At 56.2% G+C, this 19,400-nt stretch overlaps 2 protein-coding genes across 3 annotated transcripts; both read left to right on the forward strand.

Moving 5' to 3' along the window:
* The first annotated feature begins 51 nt into the window (after nucleotides 1-51).
* Nucleotides 52-7,727, forward strand: KCNJ14 (potassium inwardly rectifying channel subfamily J member 14). The gene is made up of 3 exons (XM_026014199.2): nucleotides 52-157; nucleotides 4,614-5,367; nucleotides 7,023-7,727. The coding sequence occupies exons 2-3, from the start codon at nucleotides 4,666-4,668 to the stop codon at nucleotides 7,617-7,619; spliced, it is 1,299 nt and encodes a 432-aa protein (XP_025869984.1). The 5' UTR covers nucleotides 52-157; nucleotides 4,614-4,665; the 3' UTR covers nucleotides 7,620-7,727.
* Nucleotides 7,728-11,148: 3,421 nt separating this feature from the next.
* CYTH2 (cytohesin 2) lies at nucleotides 11,149-19,400 on the forward strand. 2 transcript variants are annotated; one of them, XM_026013919.2, is made up of 13 exons: nucleotides 11,165-11,361; nucleotides 11,804-11,897; nucleotides 12,196-12,343; nucleotides 12,433-12,499; nucleotides 13,501-13,619; nucleotides 14,766-14,846; nucleotides 15,342-15,454; nucleotides 15,542-15,690; nucleotides 16,093-16,204; nucleotides 18,396-18,472; nucleotides 18,690-18,761; nucleotides 18,860-19,014; nucleotides 19,134-19,400. In XM_026013919.2, exons 1-13 carry the CDS (start codon nucleotides 11,359-11,361, stop codon nucleotides 19,219-19,221), a joined length of 1,278 nt encoding a protein of 425 aa, XP_025869704.1. In that variant the 5' UTR covers nucleotides 11,165-11,358; the 3' UTR covers nucleotides 19,222-19,400. The 2 variants fall into 2 exon arrangements, with proteins under 2 accessions (XP_025869706.1, XP_025869704.1); XM_026013921.2 differs by lacking the exon at nucleotides 11,804-11,897 and having other exon boundaries at nucleotides 11,149-11,361.

A 19,400-nucleotide genomic window follows, 5' to 3' on the forward strand; every position in this document is an offset into this window, starting at 1 on the left:
GGCCTCTGATCCGCCTGTGGACACAGAGGTCGGGCGCCCAGCACAAGGCCCCTGGGGCCCAGGACACACTGCTGCCCCTCAGCACCCACGGGGGCCTCCCTGTGGCCCTAGCAGAGGATCCCCCAGCGGAGGGCATGGGGGTGGGCTGCCCCACCAGGTACGTGCCTCCATGCAGAGGTCCTGGGCTGAAACCATCCCACCTCCCCCCACACCCTCCTTGCTAGGGCCCCTCCACCCCGCATTCCCTGTCTTTGCTGTCCCCCAGGAAGGTCCTGCTTCCCCTTCAGTGACCGATTCCAGCCCCAGAGCAACCTCTCCCCCATTCAGGCGCCTCCATCTCTGACCCCATCTCCATCTGCCTTCTGCCCCTTCATCCCTGTCATCGTGAGCCTCTCTCACCCTGTCTCTGTCCCCAGCTCCGGCTCCCTGTCTTCCCATTTCCTGATACATCATCTCCCCATCCCAGCTGCTCCTAGTCTGCCTGTCTCTCCTGTCCCCTCCCGCTGTGTCTCTGACCACCCCCCACCCCCCTCCCCCCCCCCCCCCGTCTCTGTCCTGCTCCCTCTGGGCATCTGTCCTCTCTCTGCCTCCCTGTACCCCCTGTGGGATCTGTCTGTCCCTCTGCCTCCCTCCGCACCCTTCCTGTCCACTCCAAGCCTCTTTGTTCAGACTGTGTCCCGACGCCCCCCCTGCTCTCCTGCTCTGTCAATCTCTGCCCCTCAACCTGCTGTTCAGGCCCTGTTGTTGGGGGGGTGTTGGGGGGGGGTGGACAGCCAGGGTCTCCAGAAGAGTGTGAAAGTGCTTTTTGAGGGGGAAGGGAGGCGGGGGCCCAGGGGCGGAGCTTCTTGGCCTCAGATTAGACGGTGACTTTGACACCAAGTTGACACACCTTAAGCCCCGTGTCTCCTTTATATGGAAACATTAAGCTGCTCTGGCAGGTCAGGGGGAGGATGGGGGAGGGCTTCAGGCTCTGGATCCTTTTCCCTCCTGTCCTGCCTTCCTGCAGGGGGGGTGAAGGAGGGTGCTTGAACCCATGTCCCACCCACCCTCTGTGAGCTGGGCCCCATTGGACACGGACAGGGCCCTCTGGAAGTGAAAGCCCCCATCTAATTTGTGAAATGGACACGGTCACTTCCGCCTCACAGGGCCTAGGGGGGGACTGACGCAGAGCCCTGCGTTGGAAAGGCTCAGGACCTGACCTGGCACCCTACCCTCAGCACTGTGTGGGTCTGGCCAGGTGTCCGAGCCTATTCCCCACCCTGTGAAGTGGGGCAGTGATCTTCCCAGCGTCCTGGACAGTCGAAGTGAGGTGAGCAGTGGGGTGTGGTGGAGTCTGTGGGTGGGCTGCGGGCATCCCCTGAGCTCAGGCAAAGCCCAGGACATGGTAGGTGCTCAGGAAATGAACCCCCCCCCCCCCCGAGGTCTGTGGTTTGTCACTTGGGCTTTGGCACCTGAGGACCCTAGGTGGGAGTCCAGGACTTCTGTTCAGCTGAGGGGACTGAGACAAAGTTTACTGTGGAAAACAAAGCCCCTTGCATCTAAGGGTTGTGATTAGACATGAGTGAGCAGGTGTGGGAGGACCCAGCCTGGAGGACCTACCCTGTTGGTGGCCCCTGGTGGAACCAGCACATAGTGGGGACTTACGGACAGAGGGGGCTACACATGCAGGGGTCAGGGCCTGGATTCAAAGCTGGCCCCTTCAGCATGTAGCCTCAGCTAACCCCTTTTTGGAAGAATGAGTTCCCAACTCCCAGGATTGTTGAGGGTAAGAAAAGAGTCAAGATGGGGGTACATTGCAGATGCTCAACACAGGCCCAGTCCACTCTGACCTAAACCACAACTTTTGTGTCCTCAGAATGCAGCATGTCCAGGTGGTTATGGGCAGCAGGTGCAGAGCTCAGTGACCAGGGTGGGGAACAAGGGAGGTATGCTGGACCCACTGATGTTGAAACTGGTATCAGTCAACAGCCCTCTCAGTTGAGCACCCCTGGCCCTGTCCAGAAGCCTGTGAGGATCCCAGAGCCCAGTGCAGGGCGCACACAGTACATTAGGTGCTTGGTAAATACCGATGGACGTGATAGCTGAGTAACCCCTAGCCCAGATGGGCCCTCGAAGTCTCTCCTCCACAGCTGCTGGATGTGGGGTAATGAGGTCCCCATCCATGCCCCACCCTCCCTCATCTCTCTCCCGCCCTGTTGAGTCGCTGAGATTCCATTTCCCATATGAGGGAGCTGAGGTGACTTGCCACCACTCCTACAGTCAGTAAGTCACAGGGTTCAGATTCACCCTAGAACTGCCCGATTCGAAATCCCAGGGTCTTTCCACAAATGAGGCTCCAGAAAATGAAGCCAGTGGTTCCAGAACACATAGTTGGCCAGCAACTAAGACAGGACTGAGTCCTTGATCTAGATAACTGGAAGACACTTCCTAACCTCAAATCCCCCCTTTTACATTTGAAGAAACTGATTAGATTTGCCGAAGATCTGAGGGTCAGGGCTGAGCTTGGGCCTTTTTTTAAACAGCTTCATTGAAATATGTTAGAAAAGGGGCACCTGGCTGGCTCAGTCGTGGAGCATGGCACTCTATCTCGAGCTCATGCATTCGAACCCCACGTTGGGTGTAGAGATTACTTAAAATTTGAAAAAAAAAAAAAACTACATAATTCAGATAAAATACAGCTGACACATTAAAGTGTATAATTCAATGTGTTTTTTAGTATTTTTGTGGAGTTGTGCCACCATCACCACAGTCAATTTTAGAATATTTGCATCACCCCAGCAGGAAAACCCATGTCCTCTGGCTATCACTCCCCACATCCTGCATCTCCCCAGCCCTGGGTACCACTAGTCTCCTTTCTCAATGTACAGATTTCAATATAAATGAAAGTAGGCAATATGTGGTCTTTTTTTTTTTTTTAATATTTATTTGAGGGAGATGGAGGAGCAGGGGAAAAGAAAGTCTTAAGCAGAAACTGCTCAGCACAGAGCCTGACTCGGGGCTCCATCTCACGACCCTGAGATCAAACCTCAGCCAAAACCAAGAGTCAGATGCTTAATCAACTGAGCCACCCAGGTGCCCCAACATGTGGTCTTCTGCATCTGGCTTCACTTACCATGATGTTTTCAGGGTTTGTCCAGGTTGTAACATGTTAGTGCTTCATTTTTTTAGTACTAAGTAGTACTTCATCATGTGGATATACCACATTTATTTGTTTATCAGTTGATGGCTATTTGGGTTGTTTCCATCTTTTGGCAATCTCGACCAATACTATTAGGAACATTTGTGTACAAGTGTTTGGACATTTGTTTTGTCCTGAGTAGATACCTAGACTTGGAATTGCTGGGTCATAGGGTAATTATGTTTAACCATTTAAGAAACTGCCAGATGGTTTTGCAAAACAGCTGCACCACTTTATATGCCACCAGAAGCATTCAAGGGGGGCCAACTTCTCCACATCCTTGCCAACACTTGTTATCTTCCCAAGTGGGTGGAAAATAATGTCTCGTAGTTTTGATTTGCATTTCCCTGATGGCTAATGACGTTGAACATCTTTTTATGTGTTTCTCTTATTGTATATTTTTCTTAGAGAAATGTCTCTTCAGATTCTTTGCCTGTTTTTTTTTTTTTTTTTTTTTAAGATTTATTTGAAACAGCACAGAGGGGAGAGGCAGAGGGGGAGAGAGTGTTAAGCAGACTCCACGCTGACTGCAGAGCCTGATGTAGGGCTTGATCTCAAGACCCTTGAGACCACAACCTAAGCCAAAACCAAGAGTTGTACAGAGTTGGATGCTTAACCGGCTGAGCCACCCAGGAGCTCCTCCTTTGCCTATTTTTAAATTGTGGTGTCTTTTTATTATTACCTTATTGAGGTCTTTAGATATTATAAACTTCTTACATATATGATTTGCATCTATTTTCTTCCATTGGTGGGTTTTAAAGACTTTATTTTTAAGCAGTCACTACACCCAATGTGGGGAGACTCAAAACCCTGAGATCAAGAGTCCCACGCTCCACTGACTGAGCCAGTGGGGGGCATCCCTCAAAAGTTTTTAATTTTAATGAATTTCAGTACATCCACCATTTTTCCTTGCGTTGCTTGTGCTTTGTGAGCCTGCTTTGAGCCATGGATGGCCTAGAGCCCCGATTCATCTCTCCATAGGGATTCCGTGCTGACAAAGGGTTACCACTTTGCCGATTCTGGCTTGTTGACGCCCAAATCTTAGTTTACTCAGCACCGACCTTGAGCAAGTTAGAAATTTTGTGCCTCTGTTTTCTCATCTATAAGATGGAGATAATAATCTCTACATTGGTGTTAGGTTCAAATATGTTCACATTCATGTAAAGGGCTCACAGCAGGGTCTGCCGTTGTAGAGACGTCTGCTCTAACTACCGTGGCCCTTGCCATAAGGTCCTGGCTATGACTCTGTCGCTGTTGTTGCTACACCAGCATCTCCTATGATATCACCATCCTCGATGCTGTACTCTTCCGACTTTTAGGGTGGGTAATATGCCACTTGCCAGGTGAGGCCACCGTGGCCCAGCGTGCATGCCCGGCCGAGGAGCCCACCGTCTCCGGCATCCCTGACATTGCCGCCCGTTTCTCGTCTCCACAGGTTTGGGGCGCCCGCCCCCCACTAGGCCAAGTGGAGGGGGTGCCCCCGCCCAATGGGCCTGGCCAGGGCCCTGCGCCGCCTTAGCGGCGCCCTGGAGCCAGGGGAGGGCCGCGCCGGCGACGAGGAGGAGGCCGGGCCGGGGCTGTGCCGCAACGGGTGGGCGCCGTCGCAGGCCGGGCGGCGCCGCGGGCGCTTCGTCAAGAAGGACGGGCACTGCAACGTGCGCTTCGTGAACCTGGGCGGCCAGGGCGCGCGCTACCTGAGCGACCTGTTCACCACGTGCGTGGACGTGCGCTGGCGCTGGATGTGCCTGCTCTTCTCCTGCTCCTTCCTCGCCTCCTGGCTGCTCTTCGGCCTGGCCTTCTGGCTCATCGCCTCGCTGCACGGCGACCTGGCCGCCCCGCCGCCGCCCGCGCCCTGCTTTTCCCACGTGGCCAGCTTCCTGGCCGCCTTCCTCTTCGCGCTCGAGACGCAGACGTCCATCGGCTACGGCGTGCGCAGCGTCACCGAGGAGTGCCCGGCCGCCGTGGCCGCCGTGGTGCTGCAGTGCATCGCTGGCTGCGTGCTCGACGCCTTCGTTGTGGGCGCCGTCATGGCCAAGATGGCCAAACCCAAGAAGCGCAACGAGACGCTTGTGTTCAGCGAGAACGCCGTCGTGGCGCTGCGCGACCGCCGCCTCTGCCTCATGTGGCGCGTCGGCAACCTCCGCCGCAGCCACCTGGTCGAGGCCCACGTGCGGGCCCAGCTGCTGCAGGTGCGGGCCCAGGGGCGGAAGGGAGGGGCTCGTCGCGGGGGGCATTGTGGGAGATGTAGGCCCGAGGGTAGGGTGCGCGGCGGCCCTGGAGGGCGCGCGGACTACAATTCCCAGCGGTCTCGCGCCGGGGAGCCCTTCCGCCCTCTATGTGGCCTGAGGCTCTTTCCCGGATCAGTTAGAGGAGCTGGAGACCCAAAAGGGAGGTCTGTGACTGGTGCTGACTGGAGACCTAGGCTTGAAACGGGGGTTGAGACGTAAAGAACTTCCTGTGGCTTGAGGATGGGCCCCCAGTGGGGTTGAGAGATAGCTAGACCCGAGAAGGCCACACCTGGCCTGTAAAGGCTCTGAACTACAATTTCCGGAAGGCTCTGTGGGCGGGGAAGGTGTCCAGAAGGGATGGTCTGAGCAGATGATGTATTTTTGTGGGTGGTGTAAACCATGGCTCTGGTTTATAATTACCAGCCAACATGGTAGTACCAAGAATGGCCTGTGACTTGAGGCTAGTCCCCTATGGGATTGTGGGAGATGTAGGGCCAAGGATGGGGGTGCAAGTCACACCTGCAGAGCCATGGAACACAATTCTCCGTGGCCTCTGGGTAAGGAGTCTTGCAGCCTTTGTGGGAGACTTCATTCCCCATCTCAGTGGCCCAGTTGGCCCCATCAGTCCCCTGCTCAGAGGCTTCCAGGGCTGGAAAACACCCTTAAATTATAGCGTATCACCAAAACAGACAAATAAAACAACTACGACCCCCATTGGCCCCTGGGATAGGAGCTCCCTCTGGTGCCCTGAAGAAAGTACCTTAGTGTTTCTCTAAAATTATAGTTAAACTGCCCAAATCCTAGGGCAGTAGTTAGTTGTCCTTGCCCAAGTAGTTAGTTGTCCTTGCCAAGTTAAGAACCCTGGGGTGAGGTTGGACTTTGAAGAGAAGGTGGGGAGAATGGTGGTGGGAACTACAACAACTCCCAGCAGCATCTGAGGGCTCCTTCTTGCTGCAAGACTAGGATTCAGGACTACGAGAGATACCCTCAGATACTCCCAGAAGTCTGCAGGGCGCTGACAGGGCTGGGGAGGTTGGGTATGGAGCCAATGAGGGGATGTGGGGGGGAAGTGCCAATTGCCCCCACACATACACATGCACAATGGGGCAGAGGGGCTTGTAGTTGGGTCGGGGGGATAGATAACCCAGGGGTTAGCCCAAGGCTGGGGTGGAATAGAGAGTATTGAACGGGTTGTCATCTTGATTTATCCCTCAATGGCCATATGTTGAAAACCATTTTTCTTTTTCCTCCCTCTCCACTTGCTGCTTGGACTTTACTCTTCTGTTGTCTCTTTAACTTCGTCTCTGCCTTGCTGATTTCTGTGACTCGATGCCAATATCATTGTGCCCCTCTGTCCCCTCTCTTTGTCTCTCTTGTGTTTCTATCCCTGAACCCTTTGAGTCTCTGTCTCTCTCTCTTGATCTCTGGCTCTGTCCTCACCCTTCTCTGGGCCTCCATTCCCTTCTCTCTCTGGGTCCATGTTCTCACCCCACGACCCCTGCCTATTTCTGCTCTCCCCTTTCTCTACATCTCCATTCCATTCTCTCCTTGCCTCTGTCTCCATTCCTCTCCGTGCTCCCTGCCATCTGTCTTTGGCCCCTCCCTTCTTGCCACAGCCTCGTGTCACCCCAGAGGGTGAGTATATACCACTGGATCACCAGGATGTGGACGTGGGCTTTGATGGTGGCACTGATCGAATCTTCCTTGTGTCTCCCATCACCATCGTGCATGAGATCGACTCTGCCAGTCCTCTGTATGAACTAGGACGTGCCGAGCTGGCCCGGGCTGACTTTGAGCTGGTGGTCATTCTTGAGGGCATGGTTGAGGCCACGGCCATGACCACACAGTGTCGCTCCTCCTACCTCCCTGGTGAGCTGCTCTGGGGCCATCGTTTTGAGCCAGTCCTCTTCCAGCGTGGCTCCCAGTATGAGGTTGACTATCGCCACTTCCACCGCACTTATGAGGTCCCAGGGACACCAGTCTGCAGCGCCAAGGAGTTGGATGAACAGGCAGAGCGGGCTTCTCACAGCCCCAAGTCTAGTTTCCCCGGCTCTCTGGCTGCATTTTGTTATGAGAACGAACTTGCGCTGAGCTGCTGCCAGGAAGAAGATGAGGAAGAGGAGGCCAAGGAGGGGGAGGGAGTGGAGGCCGAAGATGGGATTGCCAGCCCCCAAGTACTCACACCAACCCTGGCACTGACCCTGCCCCCATGATGCCAGCTGGTGTCTCCCTCTTTGTACCCCCTTCCCAGAGATAGAGAGATGGAGAGTTAGGGCCCTCTCCTGGGATGGGGGCAGGTGTTACCCAAGACCAACAGGCCTGCTGGGTAAACTCTTAGCTGGTGAAGTTCTGCCATGGATAGGGGACCCACCACAGACATGCTGGATCTTAATTCCTCTGTGTTCCATGCTCCCTCTCAAGACCCCTTTATCAGCCTGACGCCTGAGTCTCCCCAGAGCTGGGGAATCCAGGATTCTGGACCACCCAAGAGACAAGGACTGGTGGTTCTAGATTCCTCTGTGTGGCTGGGTTGGGTTGTTGAGCAGGGTCAGGAATCGGTGGTACATTTCCTCCAGGGGCAGCAACAGACATTACGTTTGTAGGTCTGGATTGACCTAAGATTCAAGGGACTGTTGCTTCTAGACTCAGCTAACCAAGTAGCAAATTATTTTTTTTTTCTAGACCACATAAGGAGGGAGAGTTATGGAATGCCCCAGGAATTCAAGATCGTCTTTATTAACCAATGACAAAGATTGTTGACTGCAGGTCAAGAAAAGACCTTGTGGTTCCAGAAGGCCCAAGAGTTAAGATTCTGTGAATCTAGATTGACCACAGCGATAAGCACTCATGGTTCTAGAACAGGTTTGAGCTAGAATGTCGACCTACCAAGGAAAGTAAACAATCATTTTTCTAGAATGCACAAAACAACAGAGTGTCTGTGGTTCTGGAAGGGCTACAGTGACAGCTTGGGAGTTCTTGATATTAGATAACTCCTGACCACCAGCTGTAGAAAAACATCAAACCAAAGACATCATCAATGCTTCTTTATGATCCACGGGTTTGTTTTTTTTTTTTTTTAAGTGCCATTCTAGAATGTCCAAAGGAATCAGGATTCTGTGGCTCTAGATTGATCACAGAGTCAAGGAAGGAGTGGCAATGCTAGATGTTTGAGATTTACTGGTTCCAGTTTGCCCAGTGGAGCTGAGAATCTCGATGATTCTTTGTGGTTCTGTAATGCCAAAAGGAATCAAGGCTCCAGGGATCCAGAGTTGTCTATTATTAAAACCTGGAAGGTCGAATCAGCTCCTAGGACTCGGTAGTTCTGGACTACCGAGGACTTGATTGGCAGCATTTCTGGGCTGATTGGCAGCATTTCTGGGCTGATCTAGAAAGGGAGGGCCCATGCAAGACCCTGTGGATAACAGGGCTGGTTGTCAGGCAAGAGAGGGAGAGGCCAAAGGTTGATGAGTCTACAGTGCTCTGGAAACCTATACCTAGTGATGTGTGTCTATTTCTTAAAGATGTTATACATATGTGTATTATATATATATATATAATATAAATACAGATATCTATCTATACTTTGCCATGGTTTGTACAAAAGGGTTAGAAATTGAGCTGGAGTTGATTAGAATGGAGTCCTTTATGAGGATCCAGAAAGCTTTGCTCTAAATCCCAACTCTGCCCCAACTTACTGCTTGAATCTGGGCAGACCACTCCCCTCCTTCTTGCCTCAATCTCCCCATCTGTAAAAATGGGGCACTGGAACTTGAAGTTCTCCGAGGACTTTTCCACCAGGATGATTCCTCACTTCATTGAAAGGGATGGCTCGTGGTGGGAGTGAAGGTGCTATAGTTGGCCCAGCTCCCCCTGGTCCTGAAATGCATGACCTTCCAGGGGCAACTGGGATAGGAGATGCTCTTGGAGGCCAGCTCTGAACTTGGATGTGTGATCGACAGGGCAGGCAAGGGGTAGCGGGGGCGGAGGCTAAGGGCCAGAACCTCCCCCCACCCCCTGCCCCATTCCAGTTTAGGGGACAGGAAAAGGAAAAGGGAGCTCTGAATGCCAGGAGGAAGTATGTGTTCAGGGGGGGAACTGTGCCCCAGATTAAATCATTGGGAGTCCTGGTGGTGTGTCCGTGAGTGTGCTTCTGGGGCTTGGCTCCTCATGCCTGTCCCCCAACCTCCACCGCACTGTTATCCAACTAAGTGCCCAGCAGGCTGGGAGCCAACTGCAGGAGCCAGTGCCAAGGAGGAGGATACATTCCCATTCGTGTCCCAGGACAGCGGGCAGGCACTGTCATTGCTCATTAGTTTGCCCCAGTGCTGCATCAACCCAGGTCCCCGCTTGTGGCTTCCCCACCTCCCTTTATCCTTCAAAATCCCCCACTTAATAACCGGATGGGATTAATTAGCTAGCTGTTCTCCCAGTGCAGGTGTCTGAGGTAGGGACAGGGGTGGGGGTAATGGAAACACCGGCATGGGAAAGGATGTTAAGTTAGGGGTGAAGGGACAGGAGGGGCTTCTGCTTGGAAGGAAGAAGAGTGGGGCCAGGCTGGCACACCCTAGCTTTCCACGAGGGGAGGACAAGACCCAGGCCACTCATAAAGGTCAGGGAGGAGATTAAGAGGCTCCGTGTCTAATCTGTCAGCTTAACCAGGTCCTGGCCCTGAATCTGTCCCCACCTGCCTAGCCCAGGGACGGCAAATGAGGACAAGGCCCAGTCACTACCTGAGACCCAGTTAGGGACCCACCCATGACAGTGATGCCCGGGTGCTCCATCCTGGCCAGCTGCCTGCACTTGGTTTTTCTGCAAGGAATGGAAATGAGAGGCTGGGGCAGAGGGGGAGGGGAGAGAAGGGTATCATAGGTGGGGAGACTCCGAGAGGAGGTAGGAGTTTAAGAAGAGGAGGAACCTGAAGGGAGGGGAGGAAGAGAGGACGGAAAGGACTTTGCGAGCGAGGAAGGAACCGGAGAGGTGGGAGGATGTTGAGGAAGAGGAGCCGTTTTAGGGGAAGGATGCTAAAGTGAGGGGAGGAGTATGAGGGAGAGAGGGAGGAACTCGAGAGGCAGAAGGCGCCAGGAAGGCGTAGCCTTCCCCGAATGTCCCACTCTGCATGACAGATACCCAATAGCGTAGAAAGAATGTCTTTTGTTTCACCACCCCTCGGCTCGCAAGAGGCCGAAGTGGCTGGGGAAGTCCTGAGAGGGGTTAAAGAAAGGATCTGGAGATCAGAGAGGCCAGTAAGGGGAGGAAGGAGGCCAAAAGACGGGCCAAAGCGGCTCCCAGTTGCCTGGCAACCGCTGCGGTCAAAAGCCTGCTGCGCCGGCCGCGGAGGTGTGGCTCCCGGAAACAGCAGACAGTTATGGCGCCGCCCCCTGGCAACGAGACAAACAAAGTACCGCTCCCCGGCAACCTATCACTAGAGGCGGGGTCGACTGGCCTAGCGTCCTTCCAGGGCCCTTGCGCAGGCGCCGTCCTCTCGGCTCGCGCACAGTCCCGCCTGCATGCAACTCCTCTCCGAGTCTTCTCATTGGCGGGCACACCAGCCACAAACCTTCTTTTGTTTCGGGGGCGGGGCCCGGCTCCCTGGCCGCACTCCGATTGGCCCTACTGCCCGTCTATCTCCGGCCGTACGGTGCTACGTCTGTTCCCTGTGCGCCTATTGGTCCTGGAGGACGATCCTTCGGGGTCGGGGGCGGGGCAGACGAGAGGGCTCTCCATGGATTGGACGGTGTCAAAACGAGGGGCGGTCCCTATTGGCGGGGCGGTTGGGAGGCGAACGGAGAGTCTTTTCAGCGCTGAGGACTGGCGCTGAGGAGGCGGCGGTGGCTCCCGGGGCGTTTGAGCGGGCTCACCCGAGCCCGCGGGCCAACGCGGATCCAGGCCCGACCGGCGGGACCGCCCCGGACTCCCCGCGGGCCTTCCTAGCCGCCATGGAGGACGGTGTCTATGGTAGGTCAGGGAGGGGCGGGGCCGGCTGGGAGCGGATGGAGCGTTTGGACTGGAACGTTCGGCCGCGAACGTCCCTCCCGGCGCGCGCCGCGCGGCGCCTTGGGGCCCCGTCGAAGCCTCGCTTTTGTGGGGCGCGGAACGGGCTTCCGGCGGGGCCCGAGAGCAGGGCGTTCCAGGCCATTGTGTGGGCCGAGCCTGTTTCCGGTGGCGGCGGGAGGGGCGGGATGGAGCGGCGGAGGCGCGGCCGGGGCGGAACCATTCCCGCTGGAAGGGCCGGGCGAGCCCAGTGCCTGCTGGGAGCCGGGAGGGGGGCTTCTGGGGCGCTTGGCTGGGGAGAAATCTTGGGGGCTGCGGGGATCGCGCGAAGGCGGGGCGGGGGCCTTCGATGCCCCGCCCCCCTTCCCCAACTCTTAGGAGCTGTCACCAGCTTTCCCTGCCGTAGTTACTTTTCATGGACCCAGGAGTCCGGACACCCAAGCTCCCAGTTGCCTCGCCAGGAATGGAGGCAGAGAACCAAGGCCTCACTCCCCTTCCAAGTAATGGACCCGGAAGTTCGGCCTCCCAGCCCCCTTCTGCCTCAGACTCAGGAGTCCTGACCCCTAGCCTCCTCCTCCCCCAGGACTTAAGAGTCTAGATCCGCAGCCCTTCCTTGTCTGGGCTGAGAAATCTAGACTCCCAGCCCCTTCTTCCAGGAAACAGAGGAGGCCCAATCCTCATCCTCATCCTCCCTTGCAACCTAGTCCTGCCCACCCCAGCTCGGTCCTCCCCCAGATTGCAGGAATCCAGGTTCCCAGCCCCCAGAACTGACCTCCAACCCCTGACCCTGACCCACAGAGCCCCCAGACCTGACTCCGGAGGAGCGGATGGAGCTGGAGAACATCCGGCGGCGGAAACAGGAGCTGCTGGTGGAGATCCAGCGCCTTCGGGAGGAGCTCAGTGAAGCCATGAGCGAGGTGGAGGGTCTGGAGGCCAATGAGGGCAGGTGAGGGCTGGGGTGGGGAACTTGGGGGTCATGGGGCCAGGCCAGGGACGCCCAGGCATTGAGCCTCCATCCCTTGCTCTCTCCTGCAGTAAGACCTTGCAACGGAACCGGAAGATGGCAATGGGCAGGAAGAAGTTCAACATGGATCCCAAGAAGGTGCTTGGGTCACAGGGCTGGGATTGGCCAGGCAGACATCCAGACAGGGGCTTCTGGCACTTTCAGGTTCTAGATCTACTTGAGGTCGACACATGTGGTTCTAATTCTGGGATTCAGATATTGGCAGTCCATTTGTTTTCTGAACACTAACAGAGGTGTCCCCGCCTCCTGACCTTTGCGTGTCCTGTGTCCTCTGCCTGGGAGGCTCCCTTCCCCTTTCTGTTCATATTTCTGGACCCTCTTGTGGTGCCACCTAGAGTCTCAGGAGTAGCTCGAGTGTGGTAGGGAATATGGACCATGACATGCCCAAAGGAGGGTTGATCAGTGCCACTTCACAGAGATACCAGGGCTGTGGACCTTCATGGGGGAGCCTCGTAAAGTTAGGGCTTTCTCGAGGAGAGGATGTTCAGGTCCGGTTTGAAGGACGAGTCCGTGTCCACCCGGTGCAGAGAGATGTTTGTTTACTAGGTCATTCATTTCACACATTCTCTGTGGCCTCCCTCGAGCTTGCCTGTGTACTAGGCAGGGCTGGAGACCCAGGACAAGAGCTGGCCCTACCTTGCCTTTGGTGAGCCCTTAGACATGGCTGCCACACTCCAGAGTTAGGTGTAGCTCTCCTGGCCCAGGGCGAGCCAAGAAGGCCCCATCCAGCCTGAGGCTTGGCCCTCACAGCCCGTGCATGCTGCTGCGTACTAACAGTGTCTGATGGTATTCTTGAAGCCCAAAGCAATTGTAGTTTGTCACACATTCAGCAAACTCACTGGGCTCCTGTTCCTTGCGGGACTCTGCCCTTGCTGCTGGACTAACCAGGCAAAGGCAGAGGGAACAGTAGGTGTGAAGGCTCTGAGGTGGAAGGGATGGTATTTAGGGACCACTGTGAAGCCCCAAACAAGACTTGACCCAGTTCTATCCAGGCTGGGGGTGGATGCTGAGGTCCTTGGGGAGGCAGTGGGGTGTGGCTTTCTGGCTGTTGGGGCTGAGACCTGGTCCCCACCCACCAGGGGATCCAGTTCTTGGTGGAGAATGAACTCCTGCAGAACACACCCGAAGAAATCGCCCGCTTTCTGTACAAGGGCGAGGGCCTGAACAAGACCGCCATCGGGGACTACCTGGGGGAGAGGTGAGACCCTGCCCAGCTCCCTGTCATCCCCTGTGCCCAGCTCCTTTTTTTTTTTTAAGATTTTATTTATTCACGAGAGCCACAGAAAGAGAGGCTGAGACACAGGTAGAGGGAAGAGAAGCAGGTTCCATGCAAGGATGTGAGACTTGATCCCAGGAATCTGGGATCACGCCCTGAGCCGAAGGCAGGAAGCACCCACTGAGCTGGCCAGGCGTCCCTGCCCAGCTCCTGCCCTTAGGCCACCAGCTTTCTCTCCTGAGAGAGGCCCTGATAGACCTGCCCTCTGGCTGGATTGTGACAGGGGAGTGATGGAGGGGTCAGTGGAAGCCTGGGGCTGTCTGTGCTCATCTTGGGGGCATGGGAATCTCCGGTGGATGCCTGAAAAGTTGAGGACCATCCATTTATGTCTGGGGACAGTGGAGAACATCTGTGAGCCTTGTGGGAGCATGAGAATTGTGTAGACAACTGATGTGCATTGGCGTTACGTGGACAGCTAGGGAACATAGGGACAGGATCATCAGGGAGCACGGGCACCTGTGGACACCTGGGGTATGAGGTCTGTGGATATTAGGGGTGCCTAGGGATTTGTGGACATCTGGGCTGATAGGAACATCTGAGGGACACAGGACCGTCTGGATGTCTGGGTTGCTTAGGAATTGTGTGGACATCGGGGAATGTATAGAACTTTCTGGGCACCTGGAAAGTATAAGGACTATCAGATTGTTGGGATTATGGGGATTGTATGGATATCCAGAGATGTTTGGGGGCCCTCTGGACATCTGGGGCATATGGGGATTGTTTCAGGAGCATCTGGGGTGCATGGGGACAGCCTGGCAGGTGTGGGGACCATTTCTGGACATCTGCAGAACCCGGGGACCATCAGAGAGGTGATAGTAGGTGGGACACATCTGCTGTGTTCCTCTTAACTACAAAGGTTCAGCTAAACCAGGGATGATCTTGCAGCAAGAGCGTGTTCTGAGCATTCCTGTCCTGGGGCCAGGCCTGTGCTGGGGCCAGGCTAACATCTCGCCTGCTCCAGAGGCAGCCACTATGCAGAAGCGGTGGCCGAGACTCCCCAGTGTTTGCTTCCTGTCCACTCCCACTCCAGCCTCCTTCCTGTGCATGACTCTGTCTCTGTCCTCCCAGGGAAGAGCTGAACTTGGCAGTGCTCCATGCCTTTGTGGATCTGCATGAGTTTACTGACCTCAATCTGGTGCAGGCCCTCAGGTGAGAGGGATAGGGTTGGAAGGGCAGGAATGTACCTGTCAGGGCTTTCTTTACAGATGATGAAACTCTACTCAGGAAAAAAAAAAAAAAATTAGGGAATCGAGCTTTTCATGTAAGGTAAAAGTCCACAGTAGGGTCTCCTTCAGGCACACCTGTATCCAGGTGCTCAAATGGTATCTGAAGGTTGATTTTTCTCTCTTTGGGTTGTCCTTGCCACTGTGTTGGCATTGCTCTCTGTAGACCCTCTTCTCACATGACAACAGAAGCCCTTGGTGACCACCAGACCTTTTTAGCAACCTTAGCAGAAAGAAGGCTTTTTTTTCTGTATAAATCCCCCAAAAGGCTCACAGCCAGTGCTCATGGGGCAGCTTGGATCCATACCTGAGACAGATGCTGAGGCCGCAAGGCTGTTACTGCTTCCTGACACGGGGAACGAGAATGGGGAGAGGTTTCTGCCGGTCCTGGCACCCACACCCGGCTCCCCCTCTAACCCAGGCAATTTCTCTGGAGCTTTCGCCTCCCCGGAGAGGCCCAGAAGATTGACCGGATGATGGAAGCCTTTGCCCAGCGATACTGCCTGTGCAACCCTGGGGTCTTCCAGTCCACAGGTGGGGGACCCAGACTCCTGGGGCCTGGGCAGGCGGGCCGGGGGGGCCCACTGACCTGTGTCGTCACCACCTGACTGTCTGGTGCAGACACGTGCTACGTGCTGTCCTTCGCCGTGATCATGCTGAACACCAGCCTTCACAATCCCAACGTCCGGGACAAGCCGGGCCTGGAGCGCTTCGTGGCCATGAACCGGGGCATCAACGAGGGTGGGGACCTGCCAGAGGAGCTGCTCAGGGTCAGGCGCCACCCCCTTCCCCTTCCCTGCCGCCCCCCAGTGCCATCCTTCTTCCTACCCTGGGCCCTCCTCCATGTTGGGCCTCCTGGTGCCTGAGCTGTCTGGGGTGATCATGCCAACCTGTCCGTTTCCTTTTCCCTTCCTCCCTCCCAGGCCAACCTCAGTCTCCATCTCTCTGTCTTTTCTGTCTCTTGAGCTTTGCAGACTGCTGCAGCTCTGCCTCTTTTCTTTGTCTTCTCTCTCTGCTCCCCAGGCCTCCCTCCACCCATCTGCCTCCTCCTCCCCTCCCCTTCCCGGGGCCACTCCACCAGTGGTCCCACCGCCTCCCCCCTCCTCCATGGCCAGGTAGCCCTGGGAGGGTCCCTGGGGCCTGGTGTTGCTGACTGCACCTTCGCCCCTCAGAACCTCTATGACAGCATCCGAAATGAACCCTTCAAGATTCCCGAGGATGACGGCAATGACCTGACCCACACCTTCTTCAACCCGGATCGGGAGGGATGGCTCCTTAAGCTGGGTACGTCCCCTCCTGAACCTGCTGGCTGCCTCTGCAGGGGGACTTCAGGGGGCCCAGGCTCAGGACCTGGCTTTCATGCGCATTTGTGGTGTGATCTTAGGTCCGTGATTTGACCTCTCTGAGCTTTGTTTCCAAATCCTCAAAATGGGCCTGAAAACAAGATGAGGCCTGTGTGCTGGGCCCCAGCACAGGCATAGAGGAGGGGCCCCATAAATATGTGTGGCTATAAGGTAGGCATTGGAGAGCACCGAATAAATGCCAGGCTCTGCTTATGAATGTAAAGTTCCCAACAGGGCTGGAATGCGTGGGATGGGGCCCATCCCCCAGGAAACACGGGGTGCCAGCCAATTCAGGATACATTGTTAGCAGAGGGGGTGTCAAGCAGGTGTCCCTTTCCATGGGGTTACCTGAGGATTGGACTTGTGCCCACCTGTGGCTTCATGGGAGATTCACCTGGGAACTCTTAAAAGCCCAGCGGCCAAGCCGCAGACTCAAAGCCAGGATTTCTGGGGCAGGATGGGTGCCAATCATGTTGAAAGCCCTCTAGCTGCCTTCCAGGGCAGAGCCAAGGTTGAGAGCAGCTGGCTGGGAGCCATGCCTGGGGATGGTGGGTACCAGGGGAGTGCTAGCTGTGGCTCTTTAGTGAAGAGGTAGCGGATGGCTGCTCCGGAGACACAGGGAAGCTGAGGAGGAATAACAGCCAGGAGCAGACAGTGGAGGCTGCTGGAGCAGCGGGAGGGCCCAGTCCAGGGATTGGAGGGGCGGGGCAGGCAGGGCTGTGTTCCCTGCACCGTGGAATTTTGCTCTTGAGCCAAGACCTGGCTTCCCCAGCAGCAAGCAGGGCCCTGACTGGGTGCAGAGATGTCCTGGTAAAAGTGTAAACTGCTCTTTCTAGCCCACAGCGAGTGGCCAGATTCCTGCATCAGCCCCAGGGGTGGGGGCCAGATGAGTCCGGAGTCAGTTAGATTTCTCTGGAGGCCAGGAGGTGCCCCTAGCCAAGAGGGTGGGAAAGAGGAACTCTGGCAGGGCAGCTTCCCAGGAGCTAATTCCCCTGTAGACCTTTCCCACCCACAGGAATGCTTCCCATTTCCCAGATGAGGACTTTAAGGCTTGGTCTCTGTCCAGCAGCTACAGGGCAGGGGTGAGGGGTGGCTTGGGGCCCAGATCTCTGACTGGAGTGTAGCACATGCTGAACTGGATCAAAGGGTGGGGGTGGGGGGGGCTGTGTTCACCAAGATGCTTAATGAAAGCCATTCTTAACTGTTACTGTCTAGTCCCTTGGGGACCACAAGGAACCTAGAGGCAGGTCGTCCTGAGGTGGGAAGGTATGGGTGCAAGTGGGTCTGGAGACTGGAGCCCAGAGAGGGCAAGAGGTGGCCCTGAGGTCACACAGCCAGTTTGTCCTGGAGCTCACATGGGTCCCCACAGCCACCTCAGGCCAAGCACCGGGGGTTTTGTCCTCTTCCCTTTGGGATGACTTTCTGGGGGTGAGATCTCTTTCCTGTGGCAGTGGAGGGCCTTCCCAGCCAGCTGAGGACCTGTCCCGGGGTTGGGGAGGCACCAAGCAGCGATACCAGGAGGTGATGGGGGGGCTCAGGATCTTCAGCCTCCCCGGGAGGGAGAGGGTCATGTCGATGTAACTGGTTTTCTTCCTTCTCTTCCCCCCTCCCCTTCCCTCCCTCCCTCCTTCCCTGCGTCTTCCTCTCTGCCCTCTCTCTTTCCCACCCCCCTGTGCTTTCTTTCCCTGGCCCGCCCTCTTTCTGTTGCCTGCGGCTTTGGGGGGCACCCCATTCTCTGCCTTCCCCTCTCCTCGCCTGGTCCTGCCTGCTTTCTCGCTGTCTGCCCCAGGAGGTAGGTACGCTGCCGACCTGACACGGGAGGGGCTGCCAGGGGCTGCTGTGGCCCTGGGCCATAGGAGGGGGCTGGGCACTCGGGACTCGGACTCCCAGGCGCTGGGCAGACAGGCAGGCTTAGAAAGTGCCGAGCCCCACGTTGGGGGTGGGCGGGATCCTGGAGGGGGGGCCCCTGAACGCCTGTCCCTGCTTGTCTCTCTTCCCCCGCATTTCTTCATCCCAGGCCCTGTCAGCCCTGCCTTCCCTGCGCTCACTCTGCCTCTTAGTCCCCTCCCTGCCTCCCGGAGGCCCTGTCCCCCCTGTTGAGCCCAGGCCCCCTCCCACCCCTTCCCTTTCAGGGGGCCGGGTGAAGACGTGGAAGCGGCGCTGGTTTATCCTCACTGACAACTGCCTCTACTATTTTGAGTACACTACGGTGAGGGTAGAGCTGGGCTTGTCTCTGGGGTGCTGCTGGGAGGAGGGGCTGGGGGTCAGGCTCTGGGGTCTGAGGGAGGAGGGCTATACCAGTCCACTAGCGCTGCTGTGACAAAGTACCACAACCGGTGACTTGAACCACAGGCACTGCTGGGGTTGGGGAGGAGGAGCTGAGCAAGGACTGGAAAGTCTGAGTCCTGTCCACCTTGTTCCTTCAGGACAAGGAACCCCGAGGAATTATCCCCCTGGAGAATCTGAGCATCCGAGAAGTGGATGACCCCCGAAAACCGGTAAGACCCTCTCTGTGCCCCTTCCTGCCGTGGTGGCACCTCCTCTGGGCCCAGGGCCAGCTCTGACCTGCCATCACTCTGTTCTCATGTCTCCCCAGAACTGCTTTGAGCTTTATATCCCCAACAACAAGGGGCAGCTCATCAAAGCCTGTAAAACAGAGGCCGACGGCCGGGTAGTTGAGGGGAACCACATGGTGTACCGGATCTCGGCCCCGACACAGGAGGAGAAGGAGGAATGGATCAAGTCGATCCAGTGAGCCTGGGCTCCAGGGTCCTCAGGACCAAGGACCAAGGGGAGGGTCCTTGGGTGGGAGCAGAGGGTGTGGGGGGCTGGGCTCCTTGGCCCTCACCCTGGACCCTCCCCTTCTGCAGGGCAGCTGTGAGTGTGGACCCCTTCTATGAAATGCTGGCAGCAAGGAAGAAACGGATTTCTGTCAAGAAGAAGCAGGAGCAGCCCTGACCCCCGCCCCCAACCCCATTATTTATTACGGAGCTGCCCCACCCGGGTGGCCGGACCCCTGGGCCCTGGGGCTGCGGATCCTGGTTCTCTGTTTGGAAAATTCACCACCTCTAGCTCCTCTCTCGTTATTTGTAATTAACACACTGTTGGTAATCTTATTAATTATTTAACCACTCGCA

Source organism: Vulpes vulpes, chromosome 1 (assembly GCF_048418805.1).
Source record: "Vulpes vulpes isolate BD-2025 chromosome 1, VulVul3, whole genome shotgun sequence".
NCBI classification, from domain to species: Eukaryota; Metazoa; Chordata; class Mammalia; order Carnivora; family Canidae; genus Vulpes; species Vulpes vulpes.